The sequence below is a fragment of the Quercus lobata genome, chromosome 1 (assembly GCF_001633185.2).
Source record: "Quercus lobata isolate SW786 chromosome 1, ValleyOak3.0 Primary Assembly, whole genome shotgun sequence".
Taxonomy (NCBI): domain Eukaryota; kingdom Viridiplantae; phylum Streptophyta; class Magnoliopsida; order Fagales; family Fagaceae; genus Quercus; species Quercus lobata.
In genome coordinates this window covers 20,326,821-20,341,620 of record NC_044904.1, presented here as the reverse complement: position 1 = coordinate 20,341,620, position 14,800 = coordinate 20,326,821, and the positions used below count along the sequence as shown (strand labels likewise).

The window sequence follows — 14,800 nt, the reverse complement described above, 5'->3', positions numbered from 1 at the left end:
CTGTGATTTGTAATTTTTGTTACTAGTAATTAATGCCACAATAGTTTGTGAGTGGAAGGATATTATTTCAACATGTTAGGATGTTCTACAGTTATTAGGCAACTCCATTATGGAGTGTCTAAAATCATGTCACATTCATTTTGATAGGACTAAATTTGGTTTTTGTCATGTCATTAATAACTTAAAGCGATATAGAAATGGTGAGAGTCAATATTTATTTATATATTAGTGACATGGTAAAATCCAATCAACTCATTTCAAAATAGGTATATAAGATTTTTAAATCTTATAATAAATTTCTTGTGAGAAGTTTAATCAATCTTAATTCTCAAACCTAAAGATTAAAGAAATAGGAAAATATTGATATTAAATCTGCTTTTGAAATGAAAAGGAAACATACAATGGGATATGTTAACATTTTTTTAGAGATCTTACTGTAACTCCACCGTGAAAATCCGATATTTTTCTCGTAGTTGACAACTATTTATGACAATTGACAAGTGTTTAAAGTCACTCTAGGAAAGGTGACCAAAAAAAAAAAAAAATTGCTACACTCACAGCAAATCATAAGTGTGGTAAGTTTTTATTAATTCTAATTTAAATTCAAAATTTAAATTACTTTTTTGTCAACTCATAACTACCAACCACAATCTACCGTTGAATATTTGTTATAAATTTATATATATATATATATATTTAACATTTCTCTATTAAAAAAAAAAGGATAGAGAATCCATAAAGTTAAGATTTCCCAATAGATATATTAGATTCACAAGTCACAACCTTAACCTTAACCTCAACCTCAATAATAAGAAATTAAGAATGATGATAATGTGATGTGAGAGAATGAAAGATGGTTAATTTACCTCTTGAAGGGTAGTAAGAAGTATAATAATCATGCAGTAATGATCTCCACTCTCTGCAGACTACAGGGGGAGCTTTTAGATTAGATATATGTAGTGTCTTTGTGAGATAAGTGGGACTGGGAGACTGGAGTCACAGGGAACATGCAGGGGTGTAGCCAAGAATTTTCACATGGGGGGGCCGGATTATACATTCATATGTTAGCCATTATTTTATAAATATATTATATATATAAAATTATCAAAAAAAAAAAAATTCTAAACTCAAATGAATATATAAAAATGATTTATTTTGCTATAAAGATGTACAAAATATTTTAATGAAGAATTTATCATCTCCCATCAAAGTTATGCTTGAAAATGATCTTTCATTGAATAAAATCATCCATTATCATGCATCTCCTTAATCTTTAATAAAATGGTTAAAAAATTAATCTAGAAAAAATCATATAATTTTACGTTAATTAATAATCCCTCTAATGTATGGCTTTCACTTCCTATATTTAACTATTCCTTTAAGCACAATAAAAAAAATTATCTTTAGTCTGAATCAACCATAACAAACAATTGGAAATTTAAGCAGATAAAATATATTTTTTTAATACTATGTATAGCATATGTATTTACTAAAATCATTATACATAATTTGAGAAGATTCTACTGTGAAAGGGATATTTTAGAAAAATATATATCTTCTCTTTGCAACAAACCCAAATTATCTTCTATGAACAAATCACTATTGGAACAACTTATTTGGCACCAAAATTCAACCCAAAAGAAAACAAATCAATTTTGAAAAAAAAATGATATATGATGATGATGAGAGAAAATTATATCCAATTTAAAAGAAAAAAAAATTATGATGATGATGAAGAGAAGTAAAGGGTGAAGTTTAAAGATTAGAAAGAAGAAGAAGAGCAAAAAAAAAAAAAAAATCACTAAAGCCCAGTACACGTTTTCAGTGAGTTTCTTTTCTTTGCCCCTCGTGATCATGGGTTTTCAGTGGAATTATAGTGTGTTGCTGCATGGGCTATTAAGAAGAAAAACAAAGAAAGTTTGGTTTTGCATAGTGCACATTCTCACACTTGCACACATAGGTTCGACAAAAGTTCCAAGAATTTTTTTTCCAAATTGACTTAAATATCAAACATTTTTGTTAGTTGTCAGGTTTCAAAACAATGTTGAAAACTAACATCTCAAGTTTTTAAAACTCGAGATCCGGTTAGAACTCGAGTTTTAGAAACTCGATTTTTGGTGTTTGTCATACCCTTACATGGACAAATTTTCCACGTGGACCAAATTTAGCCACGTAGAAATCGAGTGTATAAGACTCAAAATCTGCCGACTATTTCATTCGCCTCACTCAAATCTGCCCACTATACACTCGGTCTTTCAAACACTCTCTCAAAGTTCAAACACTCTCACTCAAACACCCAAATCACGCAAACACTCTCAATCTTTCAGTCTCTCAAACACTCTCACTCAAACACCGAAATCACTAACCCTCAACCCTCAAACGCTCTCCTCTTTCTTCACAATCGGCTTCAGACGATCCCTTCACCCATACCTTCAAAATCCCTTTTGTCCCTACCAACGGAAGTTCAGATTTTTTCAATTTTGAAGGTATGTTTTCTCATTTGTATGTTCATTTATAGAGAAATGAGGAATAATTTGTGATGTGGTAAAGGTACTTTTTCTTATAAAAATTTGAGTTTTTTAAATAATTATTCCATCTGGGTTTCTTTTTTTTCCCTACAAAATTTGGCCTTTTTTTGGTTTTTTTTGTGAGATCTTGGCTTTTGATATGAGGAATTTGCACTGGAATTAATGACTGTTTCCTACATTTTTAGTTTGGCAGTTTTAGATTTTTTTTTTTTTCATTTTTGAAAATATTTCCTTTTTGAAAATATTTCCTTTTTCTTTTATTTAATTTGTTCTTTTTGTAATAAATTTTGTAAATTTTAGCTGAAATATTGTTGTAATGTATTTAAAATTTTCATATATAATTAAAAGAACAAGTATCTTTGTAGCTACAGTGGGGAATTTGTGTAAAGACCTTATTTGCTCCTTAAAGATGACAACATTTCACATAATTTGCAAATTTGGGTTTGCAAGCATTCATATGCAGGTTTAAATAAGAATCAATTAAGGAATGTGGTGATTTTAATACGTAAAGTTTGCATTTTTTTTTTGGTGTTATTTTATTGATATTGTAGCTTGCATATTTACAAACATTATGTGCTAAATTAATTTCCATCTGGGTTTGTATAATTAGGTATTAGAAGAAGAAATTGGACAAAAGGGACAAATCTTTAGATTCATCATGAAGGAGATTCGGGTTTTAGTTGTTTGGCATGTGTCACTTATTATTGTCTTGAGCTGAAATTAATGGAAGATAGTAGAAGTCTGTTTCATCTTAACTTTTGAGGATATAGTTGTATAGACAATAATTTGGATTTGGATTTTTATTATTTAAAGTTATTTATATCTCCCACTTTCCAAGATTTGCTTGGCAATGGGATCTTGTTAGGACCAAAAATTGTGGAGAAGGGAATTTGCAACTCAAATAAATTTAATAAAGAAATTTTTGTGAGTCATGGTGCTCATAGGTGGTGCATGCCAAACCTCTAGTTAGTTAATAGACTAACAATTTCCTAACTAGGTTATTCATAGAAATTAATTTCTAAGATTATGCTAGGAGTAGTTGGCCTTGTTTTTGCATGTCTCTCCTCTATTGACTTTGCTTGAAGTGTAAACTTGATTCCTTTAACATGTATCATATTAGGTTCCTTGTTGATATATATATTGTAGTTCTTGGTCTATGGAGATACGTTGTTAGGTGTTCCATTTTATTTTCTCATTGAGGCCAAACCTAAACCAGTGCTTGAGAGATAGTTGTCCATATATTGATAAGGGATGTATGGATTCCTGAGAAGAGAGGAGCCATGGTGGTCCCCCCCAGACCGCCTGGATCCCACGATCGAATAAAAGTTGGATCTACATTGGGTCTCACATGTGTTGGCAGCTTTAAATGTTTCATGCTTTCATTTATATTTGGGTTTGTTGTGATGGAAGCTTGCTTATGATTCTCAATTAGTTTCTATTATTATTCCTAATTCCTACAATGACTTATATACTGTCCTCATTTTTTTTCCTTGTATGTAATGAATTTGGCTTGTCCTGATCGCTAAATTTCCTCTATTTTGGCATTTATTGTTGTTGTTGTTATTATTATTTTCCTCTTGCTAGAACTTAGAAGTTTGCATTTGGTAGGTACTCCTGTATGTTTACAGTATTATGTGTACATATAAGGCCAAGTTTTTTTTTTTTTTTTTTTTTTTTTTTTTTTTTTTTTTTTTTTTTTTTTTTTTTTTTTTTCAGAAAACATAAAGCCAAGTTTTTTTATTATTTATTTTTTAGTCTATAACTAGTGTTACATAATGACAACAGGTTATTTGCCCTCAAACTATTAATGATCTCACGAGAGCACTCTTTGCAGTATGGAGCCTTTGATCGATGAGGAGCCAGAGATCGTGTGCCCTGGTCCAGAAAATACTTCATTGCTGACACAACAAACAAATCATCGATCAACCAACATTTGGAATGGCAAGGTGAAATTTCTAGTTTTAATAACGGCTTTAATTTTTACAAAGTGAGTTTGACTTTTGGCAAGTTCTTTCAAAGTCAAAACCACCATATCCATTGATCAACCCATACCAAATCTTTAACTATGTCTGTTCTTAATTTCCATGAGCAATGAATTTGGAAATACAACATTTTTTTTTACAGCATCAAAATATAGTTTATTATTATTAGTGCATGATAAAGAGGTTAAATAAGTCACAACATGTCATGTCTAACTGTTATGGGGAAAAAAAAATCTCAAACATATCTATTTTCATTGGGTTTTAACCCCACTTATTACAATATTCAATTTACAAATTTCTGTTTTATTGTTTGAAGAGTTTATGCCATTTCAATCTTTGGGCCTACGTATTAATTATAGAAACAAACTTTGTGAGCGTTTGGATTTGTGTTTTCTCCTCACGTTCAATGTTTTATTAATGTTGGGACCCACGCTACAATAAAACGAAATAAACGCGTTTTTTTTTTTTGATGCACGTGTTTCAGCTTTTAGGAGACATAGTGCACTGTTTGCGCAATGTTCATATGCACTGTTTACGGGACCTACAACCACTTTATTCAGAAAAATATTAAAAATGGGTCCCATGACACTATTTATACATTTAAAAATTATTTTGCTATAGTGTTTTCAATTTTCAGCAAAATAAGTTGTATCCAAACGGACCCTTTATGTCATCTTTTGCAGTGTTTGTACTGAAGATATCATGTCAGCCATCATTTTCTTTAGTTTCTCCAATCTCCACCACCATGAAATTTTTTCCCTGCAATTATATTTCATTGTTCAAGGTCAAATTGGCAAATAGTAGTACCTTTGATTTAATATTTTTATTCAAGGTCAGATTGGCAAATAGTAGTAGTACCATTGATTTAATATTTTTATCCTCTTTAATATCAAGATAATTACCTTGTTATTCGAGTTCAGACTTTTCTGATAATCCGTATAGGAAAATCAAGATGCTTAATGAGTAATTTTGGGTTCTCTCCTTGAAAATTGATCTTCTTGTATATGATATTAAAATCATCATGAAGGTTTTAGATGTTGTTCTTATTCTTATTATTCTTAGGGCCACACTCACAGATAATAAACAATAAATTGTATCAATCAGTTCCCAGGTTTACAAGAAAATGGAATAGGAAGATTGAAATTTTGAAGAACGAATGAAATGCTTTACTGTGTGCAAGAAGCAAACAAAACACAAGTCATTGTTTGTTTGGCTTGAAAGCGACATTTAGGCCAAATGAATTTAATAACATTTAGCTGAAATTAAAGAATGACACACGCACGTAAGTTCTCATCCCCAAGTAAAAATTTGGAAAAAAACACAAACGTGTGGGGTTCAAACTCCTTCACTTTCAACGTTGAAAGCAACTTTACCGAAAAAAAAAAATGTTTAAAGTCTGTGTTGTGTATTTAAGAGTTAGATTATTTTGGATATACATTACTGTCAGTTTTTTTTAGACTTTTTCCCCTCTCCCTGCGTGTGTTAAAATTAGTATTCTAAAAAAAAAAAAAAAAAACCTTATAGATTGAAACATGTATTTGATAACTGTGGCATAAAATTAATCAGCCATTAGGTTTTGTTACTTATAAAAGTACATATACAGTTTATACTATAGGTATTTTATTGGAGATTCTTTATGGAAATTGCCTTGGTAGACACTAAATTAATTTCACCATCTTAAAAGCATCTATAATTATTACTATTATTATAATTTTTTTTTTTACTTGGAATATTAAAAAACAAAAATAAGTCCTAGCTACATAGATTAGCTAGTTGTAAATGTGCCTAGAATTCTAGCCTAATTATGCTTTTGCTTTGAAATTGTAATCCAGCAATTTGCCTAGAAAGACCATGTACATTGAATGGTCCTAATACTAAACCATGCCCTTGTCATGAATTTCTGCTAGACTGTCCTATGTTATTATGTCATTCTTTATGACACTTTAAATGATGATCATAATTACTACCACCACTTAAGTGTCCAATTGATATCTTCATGGGAAGTAGATTTTTAACTGTAAAATTTTTGTAATATAAAATTTTAATCTAACAACTGCTATAATTTTTATCAATTTTGCAAGATCCGGGCTCACTTTAGTGCCATGGTCGCTCTAAGGAGATGGCAAACATATTGATGCAAGATAATCGGGTGCTATAATATGTATACATATACATAAATATATATGTATATATATACATACATATATATAGATATGTACATATATATATGTACATATATACATATATATATGTACATATATTGTAGTTCTTGGTCTATGAAGATACGTTATTAGGTGCTCCATTTTATTTTCCCATTGAGGCTAAACCTAAACCAGTGCTTGAGAGATAGTTGTCCATATATTGATAAGGGATGTATGGATTCTTGAGAAGAGAGGAGCCATAGTGATCCCCCCCAGACCGCCTGGATCCCACGATCGAATAAAAGTTGAATCTACATTGGGTCTCACATGTGTTGGCAGCTTTAAATGTTTCATGCTTTCATTTATATAAAATAAGTCAATGATATTGCCCACCGTTTTTCATTGAGGTTATATGCTGTTAAACCCATTGGGAGACATATTTGTATATATATTAAATCTTAGAATTGGCCTCTGTGTGTATGGCTTTCACGTTGTCCATTGTGGGTCCCTAGAACAAGTGAATATTGCCATCACATTTTCTTTCGGATTTGTATATATTAAGTCCTATTAGTTTTTCCATGTTTTCTTTGGTTATATATATTAGGATGGTTTAACGTTTTCTTTGGGGTTTTATATTAAACCCTAGGGTCCCTACAACTTGTATTCTAGAACAAAAGTCAAGATTATAAAGCTTAAATAATGTATAAGGGTTTACTTTCCGTTGGGGCATATATCAAGTCCTGAGTTTACAACATATTGGTTACTGCCTCTGGAGTTTGATAAATTCAAGGAAACATTTGTGGGTAGAGATTCCTTGCATTAGTGTTATTAGTTAGTTCAACAAAGTATAATCTTAGTGAGTCAGTTTATATAATTCGATAAGCTTTATATTTTGTGGAGGATATTAAGTAATTTCCATGATTAATTATAGGTCCTATTTAAGAGTGTTTTGAGACTTTTTGGAGGATGTTTCGGCTGGACTTTCAGAGTGATTTAAGTGCTGTAAGTAAAAGAGGCCAATTCTAAGATTTAATATATATATACAAATATGTCTCCCAATGGGTTTAACAACATATAACCTTAATGGAGAATGGTGGGCAATATCATTGACTTATTATATATATATGTACATATCTGAAAGAAAACGTAAGCCATAATCATAGATTAGAACCTGTAATTCCATGGCTAAATTCAAGAATATACGTAGCTGGCAGTGGGTAATCTAACGTAAAAGTGCATGTCATATTCTAGGAAAATCCCTTTTAAACAATCTACACATCCCTAACGTTTTCCATGATAAAATTCTAACCTTCAATTCTTTGTTTCTAACAATGAGAAATCATACCTTGAACAATTTGGTTGCCTCTTCAATTGTATGGGAGTAGAAAATTTTGTGGTGCTACAAAATAGGTAAGAAAATTAAAGTTTTAGTGCATACAATTTAGTGCGGCGGTTAAAATAATAAATAAATAAATAAAAGAGGAAGGTGTTTTATGGGCTTCTTGAGTCTAAAGAGATAAGCTCAAGAGGGTTTTAAACTCCAGCCCACTACCCCATCAAGCCCACATCTCTGATGCGTTAAAATATAGGGTAGAAGAAAAGATAAATTAGGGTTTTCATAAGAAGGGTTTCACCACTAAGGAGGCTAGGAGGTGTATTTTTCATTCGGAGTTTAGAGCACATACAATTGAAGAGGTAACCAAATTGTTCAAGGTATGATTTCTCATTGTTAGAAACAAATAATTGAAGGTCTAGAATTTTATCATGGAAAACATTAGGGATGTGTACATTGTTTAAAAGGGATTTTCCTAGAATATGACTTGCACTTTTACGTTAGATTACCCACTGCCTACTATGTATATTCTTGAATTGAGCCATGGAATTACAAGTTCTAATCTATGATTATGGCTTACGCTTTCTTTCAGATATGTACATATATATATAATAAGTCAATGATATTGCCCAATGTTTTTCATTGAGGTTATATGTTGTTAAACCCATTGGGAGACATATTTGTATATATATTAAATCTTAAAATTGGCCTTTGTGTGTATGGCTTTCACGTTGTCCACTGTGGGTCCCTAGAACAAGTGAATATCGCCATCACGTTTTCTTTCGGATTTGTATATATTAAGTCCTATTAGTTTTGCCACGTTTTCTTTGGTTATATATATTAGGATGGTTATATATATTAGTTTTGCCACGTTTTTCATAAGTCAACGATATTGCCCACCGTTTTTCATTGAGGTTATATGCTGTTAAATGTTTCTTTGCACAATAATAGAAAACAAAGAAAAAAAAGACAGAAAAAGAAGAAGAAGTGAACAACGTTGTAGGGACATTTTTTTCCAAATAATTGCATCGATCACACTTTGCACAATTCACACAAATGCATATATATAGCCCTTCCTTTCCGATTCTTGAACTTCCATAAAGTATAGCTCAGACATTCATTACTCTCTCTCTCTCTCTCTCTCTCAAATTGCTTTTTTATAATAGAAAGAAAATGGCAAGCCAAGGTAAAGAAGGATATGGAGTTTCGGAACAGAGGATTGACTGTGAATTCAAGGTGGTGCTGATAGGAGACTTTGAGGTTGGGAAGTGTCAGATACTAGCATGTTGCGAACGCAAAGAGTCCAAGACTGGTATTGCCGTCATTGTCAAGTACGAGACCCAAACCCTTCACATCGAGAAAAAGAGTGTCAAGGCCCACATCTGGGGCATCATTCACCAAGAACGGTACGTCTAGCTCAACAAATTTCTCACTTTAATTCACAGTTTTAGTATTTTTTTTAGGGTTTGTGTAAAACAATTTGTGTATAAGAAACACTACTCTTTCCATAATTCCTAAGGATTTGGTTTTAAGTTCAATGAGAACCAAGGGCTTACAATGATTTTTTGTTGGAGGAATTAAATTGTGATACCAATATAGTAGCATTTCAAAACGCCGCTATAGCCAACAACCATAAAAGAAAAAAACCAGCCACCCCACCCCACCCCACCCCACCACTCTCTCTCTCTCTCTCTCTCTCTCTCTCTCTCTCTCTCTCTCTCTCTCTCTCTCTCTCTCTCTCTCTCTCTCTCTCTCTCTCTCTCTCTCTCTCTCTCTCTCTCTCTCTCTCTCTCTCAACAAACCTAGCACATTCAGCCACCCAAACCCAGCATATCTAGACACCCAAACATGAAAAACAACCCAAACAACATTGTCAAAAACAAAATACCCAAAATTTCAAGATATCTAAAAATTTAAAGAGAGAGAGATGGTTACAGCTTAGCGCAATTTCTTGATCAAAGACATGGGCTTTCGCTTCAGACCACTTTGAAACCTACAAAATTAATAAAACAATTATAAAACAAATAAGTAAAAAATGAAAGATGAAATATATGAAGAAAAAAACAAGTACCTTCTACGATCTCTGACAGTGAGGAGCTTGACATGGTCGTTTGTGGACATGTCGAGAAGGGCATCCAAATCAACGCCTTTGAAGCGATCAAAACACCGATTTGGCCACCCAACACCAAACCCAAGACCGTTTCGGCCACCCAACATTGATCTGGGGAAGGGGAAATGCGTCGGCGGCCGAGGCTTTGCGGATTGGCAGCGAGGATCGGCGTTGGGGTTGGGTCGGTGGCATGGGTCAGCGACGTGGATCTGCTGATGGTGGATCGACAGCAAGCGTGAGAGTGGAGAGTTGTTCAGGTTTCAGCAAAAAAAAAAAAAAGAGAGTTATTCGGGCAGAAAGAGTCAAGTATTTTTATTTCAAAAACTTTGGCTATTCTATATTTGATGAAGTCAGCTTTGGTTAAATCGTTTTGGTTTTTTTTTAATGTTTTAAGAATTCAAGGATGGAAAGTATGATAGATTTTCTTAACCCTTTTGAATGGGCATCAAGAGGTTGATGTCAATTTTAATAATTGGCTTTAGTATAATTGAATTAATTTTGTTAGTATAATTTATACTCATCTAATCATGTTTTTGGGTGTATTGAGCAGAAACAATGTAGATTCAAATGCAGATTACAAGAATGCTGATGGGGTAATATTGGTTTACGACATAACTAACCGCAAGAGTTTTGATTGCATGACTCTTTGCTTGGAAGAGCTGCATCACCATGCAAAGAAGAGACAAGCTATCATTTTGATAGGGAACAAAAGTGATTCCGAGAATGATCGTGAAGTTCTAAGAAAGGAAGCTTGTGGATTTGCTGAGAAGAATGGTCTGATTTTTTGGGAGATCCCGGCATTGGAAGGAATTGATTTTGATAATGCCTTAAAGGATTTGTTAACAAACCTTGTGAACATTAACAACAATAATACCACCATTAATACCACCAATACCACCAATAGCAATAATACCACCACTAGTACCACCACATATACCACCACCAGAAACAATATCACCGTCACTAGCACAACCACTAGCACCACCGGCAATAATACCACCAATACCACCACCAATAGCTACAATAATAACAACACCAATTAGGCAGCAACAATTGGAATTTGGGTAACGTCAATGGTGATAGTTTTTGCAGAAGCAATTTAAAACAAAATTTATATTTATATTTAAAGATCGTTGTACCACGCAACCATAGGTTTTAATTAAAACAAAATTACGTACCTCTCAAGATGAAATTCAAGTAAAAAAAAAGAAGAGGGTGTATGAGTGTCTTATTTTCCTGCCCAATTTGATGTACCCGGCTGATACCTTGTGCTTCTGCTGCTAGATTCAATAGCGGTTCTACTAAGACAACGTGCTGTGCTTCTAAAAGATTGAGGCCATTGGCTCCATGCTGGATTAGGATCGATAACAGCTGAAAATTTTTTGATGGTGGTTGCTGGGCATTCACTTTTATATTTTCCATTGAACTGTTATGTCCTCTAAATTTATGAATATCATGTTTTAGTTATTATCTACTATTGCTCTTAAATTTGGTATATGTTTATATAATGTGAAAAAGTATGCTTAGCAATATATAGAAAATATAAATAAAAATATTTTTAATAGTTTTTTAATCGCCGCATCTCGTTGTACCTGACCCTATTTTTTCAAAAATTGCTGAATCCCGCACCCACACTTGCACCCGCACTCGAATCTGGAAACGTACCCGTGCTTCATAGATGATAATACATGCCTTCTTTGCATCTAATATATAAGATTCTAATGTGAATGAAAATGAGATCCTCTTATGATGTTGGAGGTAAATCTAAGTAAGAGGCTGGTATTCTGGGGAGCATTCATGTCATAACACACTTATGCTTAAAATGTACACCAAAAGAACTTCACCATTATTTTGTCCTTTTGGAGATTTTTGTTTCTCATGGATTAAAATGCAATTTTCATCTTGCAAATTTGGGCCCAGTTCAATTTTTGTCCCTCAAAATAAAAAAGTTTCAATTTATGAGTTTTGTCATTTTTGCCAACATGGGGTTAAAAAATTAATAGGTCTCGGAGACAACATTTTTCACAATTGCTGATTGGTGTTTAAAAAAAGCAATGTCAATGTTAGACCCAAGTGAAAGTGATGTTGTTCCAATCACAAGCAATATCAACCACTATGTTAGTTACCTTCATTCCTTATACTCTCCTTTTTATTTATTTTTGGATATATGACTGTACGAGGTATGATCCCAAGCACATTGGGCCTTGGGCCAAACATTCTCAAAAACCAAAATTGGGCCCAAACCTCTTAGTAAGTCCATCTCGTTTTGGATGCGTGATAGAGAAGCCCACACCGGTCAAGTATGACTTGACCAAGGATGTGTTTGTTCGGAACAGCCCCTGTCCTTGGCAACTCGGTATTGCCTTGGAGAATATCGTTGTCGAACAATCTTTTGGAGGTAGGAACCAGTTCCAATGCCATCACCTCTGTTTCGATAGAGCTTATCCCTTGTCAAGAATAATCAGATTGGACCCCACACACATGAGTAAGACCAGAACGCAATCATGAAACCTCCACCAACCTCAAGTTATAAATAGGGGAAGTGAGTGAAGAGAAAGGGGTTGGCAATTCGGGGGAGAAAATAGAGAGTAGAGGAGAGAGAGAGAGCTAGTACCAACAGAAGGGGGAGCAACTTAGAAATGAAAAGAAGGAGCTTGTGAGAGCTGAGGGGTGTCATTGGGTCGCTTGGCAAGGAACCACCCTTAGTAGGTAACACTAAGCCCACTATACAAGTAAGTTGTGAGCCCAATTTCAAGCCTTGTCCGTTAAGGGAACTTTGTGTATGCACAATGACAATTGGTACAAGGCTAATTGTTGAATATATGTATAGGTAGAGGAAGGTTAACCTTTTACCTTTAGCTCACTCCTGAGGGAGGACACGTTTACTATCCTTGCTCCTGCAGGGGAAAGCTGTAATAGTGGTTGGACAGCTTCTGTTACTCTTCTCACACCATGGTAATTAGTATTCAAGCATTCTTCTGCTTTCTCATAATTTGTTTCAATCACTCCGTGAAGTTCAATCAACTTGAAAACCTGCCCTGAAAGCTGCATTGAAGTAGTAGTTACGGATATCGGTCTGAACAAGGCATGCATCAAAATTACTGTCTTTATTTTTATGAGCTTACCCAGGATGAGGGGTCAATGTTTAAGGCCTTTAGGCCATCCTCATCAACCACAACTCCAGAAGCTCCTGCATTATTAACCTGTAAAAGTCAAAGGAAAGTCATATTACATTTGTTAATTAATGAAAGATGGTTAATGATTCATTACACAAACTAAAGTTTATGTAAACTTTTTTTTTTTTTTTTTTTGGGTACATAGTTAATGGATCACTCACTACACCCAAAGTTGGTGAACTTCTTTGAATATCAGAATTCATAATAAAGGCATTATAAATTATTGTGTCAAATCACATAATTATAAATTATTAGAATTCATAATGAATGATCTAAGTGGTCAAAGTTTTTCACATCGAGCTAATTTTCAAGTATGCCTATCAGCCTATCACGATTATTCGTGATATCCAATGTCTATGAGGTAGAGAGTTAATGGCAAGGACAAAAAAAAGTGTATACAATTTAGGCAACATATTGAATGATATGAGAAGAAAGTGTTCATACAAATTTCATCAAGGAACTTTTGGAGGCATTAACTGATTGTGTAGTCACTGCATCTCATTTTCAAACAAATATATATAAGTAAAGTAATGTGCTAAAAGAGATTTCAGCAAAATCCCACGTACTTTTGAAATAACTTGCCTAGCTATACACTTTAATTGAATGGTTGGTCTAAGATTCAAATTGGAAAGAATTTCATCCTAAAATCCCACATACACTTAATAATTTGGCAATACATTTTACTTGAATGGTTGGTATAAGGTTCTAATTGGAAGAATTTATTAAGAGCCTTGTAATTCAGTAACACTATTCTTTATGAAGAGAATAACGGTTTGAACACCCTCTCCAACTTGATGTAACAATTAGAAATATAAAAAATTAAAAAAAAAATGGAAAGAATTTCATCCTTACCATGATATCAAGCCTGCCAAATTTTTCCTGGATGAAATTGGCCAAGGACTTGATGCTAACTGGGTCCAAAACATCGAGCTGATGAAAGACTATATTTGACAAACCCAACTCCTGGAGCTTCAGCAAAGCCTCCATCCTCCTCTTCTCATTTCGAGCTGTCAAAACAACTGTCACACCTTGAGATGCAAGTTGCCGAACGGTTTCAAGACCAATGCCCTTGTTTGCCCCTGTAACCACTGCGTACCTATAACCAACAATGCGGTTCTTGTCAAGAAAAGGTAAGCTGCTATAGTGCTATGTGAAAAGAAACTGAAAAAGATAATAATGTGCCTTTCTGCTGCATGTTTTCCATTGCTTCCCATTTCTGCAATGCTTGGATGCCTTGATGAACTTCTCTCTTGGTTTCTTATGGCTTTTATATATGCTCAACCTGTTGGTCTCTCAGTTAGCTCAATAACTTTCCATTATTCTTGAAAACATCAAAAGGTAACAACCAGCATATGCAAACAGTGTTATTAATTACTTGCAGCCAAACCACATAAAATGTTCCATTAAAATACTAGTATCGATCCAACTTTTATTTAAAGAAAAGAAAAGGGCAATCATACTTACAAGTTACAGCTAGGAAAGGAAACAATATTAGTCTTGAGTGGAGCAAATATATATTGAGATGCTGGT

The 14,800-nt window shown here is 33.5% G+C and overlaps 2 protein-coding genes across 2 annotated transcripts; one reads left to right on the top strand and one right to left on the bottom strand.

The window, feature by feature from the left end:
- Positions 1 to 9,137: 9,137 nt before the first annotated feature.
- Positions 9,138 to 11,559, top strand: LOC115986400 (ras-related protein Rab11D-like). Its single transcript, XM_031109423.1, has 2 exons — positions 9,138 to 9,390; positions 10,645 to 11,559. Exons 1-2 carry the CDS (start codon positions 9,158 to 9,160, stop codon positions 11,135 to 11,137), a joined length of 726 nt encoding a protein of 241 aa, XP_030965283.1. The 5' UTR covers positions 9,138 to 9,157; the 3' UTR covers positions 11,138 to 11,559.
- Positions 9,153 to 14,484, bottom strand: LOC115986358 ((+)-neomenthol dehydrogenase-like). Its single transcript, XM_031109302.1, has 7 exons — positions 14,453 to 14,484; positions 14,123 to 14,366; positions 13,220 to 13,297; positions 12,948 to 13,139; positions 10,056 to 10,306; positions 9,920 to 9,977; positions 9,153 to 9,331 (listed from the first exon to the last, which is right to left on the bottom strand). The coding sequence occupies exons 1-6, from the start codon at positions 14,482 to 14,484 to the stop codon at positions 9,923 to 9,925; spliced, it is 852 nt and encodes a 283-aa protein (XP_030965162.1). The 3' UTR covers positions 9,153 to 9,331; positions 9,920 to 9,922.
- Between the last annotated feature and the right edge of the window lie 316 nt (positions 14,485 to 14,800).

Bases quoted from the DNA above. Each gene is read 5' to 3' on its own strand.
- LOC115986400 (XM_031109423.1), top strand. From the start codon at position 9,158: ATGGCAAGCCAAGGTAAAGAAGGATATGGAGTTTCGGAACAGAGGATT. The intron at 9,391-10,644 runs GTACGTCTAGCT...TGTATTGAGCAG, and splicing joins GGCATCATTCACCAAGAACG to AAACAATGTAGATTCAAATG.
- LOC115986358 (XM_031109302.1), bottom strand. From the start codon at position 14,484: ATGGGAAGCAATGGAAAACATGCAGCAGAAAG. The intron at 14,367-14,452 runs GCACATTATTAT...TGTTGGTTATAG, and splicing joins GGAAAACATGCAGCAGAAAG to GTACGCAGTGGTTACAGGGG. The intron at 13,140-13,219 runs GTAAGCTCATAA...ACTTCAATGCAG, and splicing joins ACATTGACCCCTCATCCTGG to CTTTCAGGGCAGGTTTTCAA.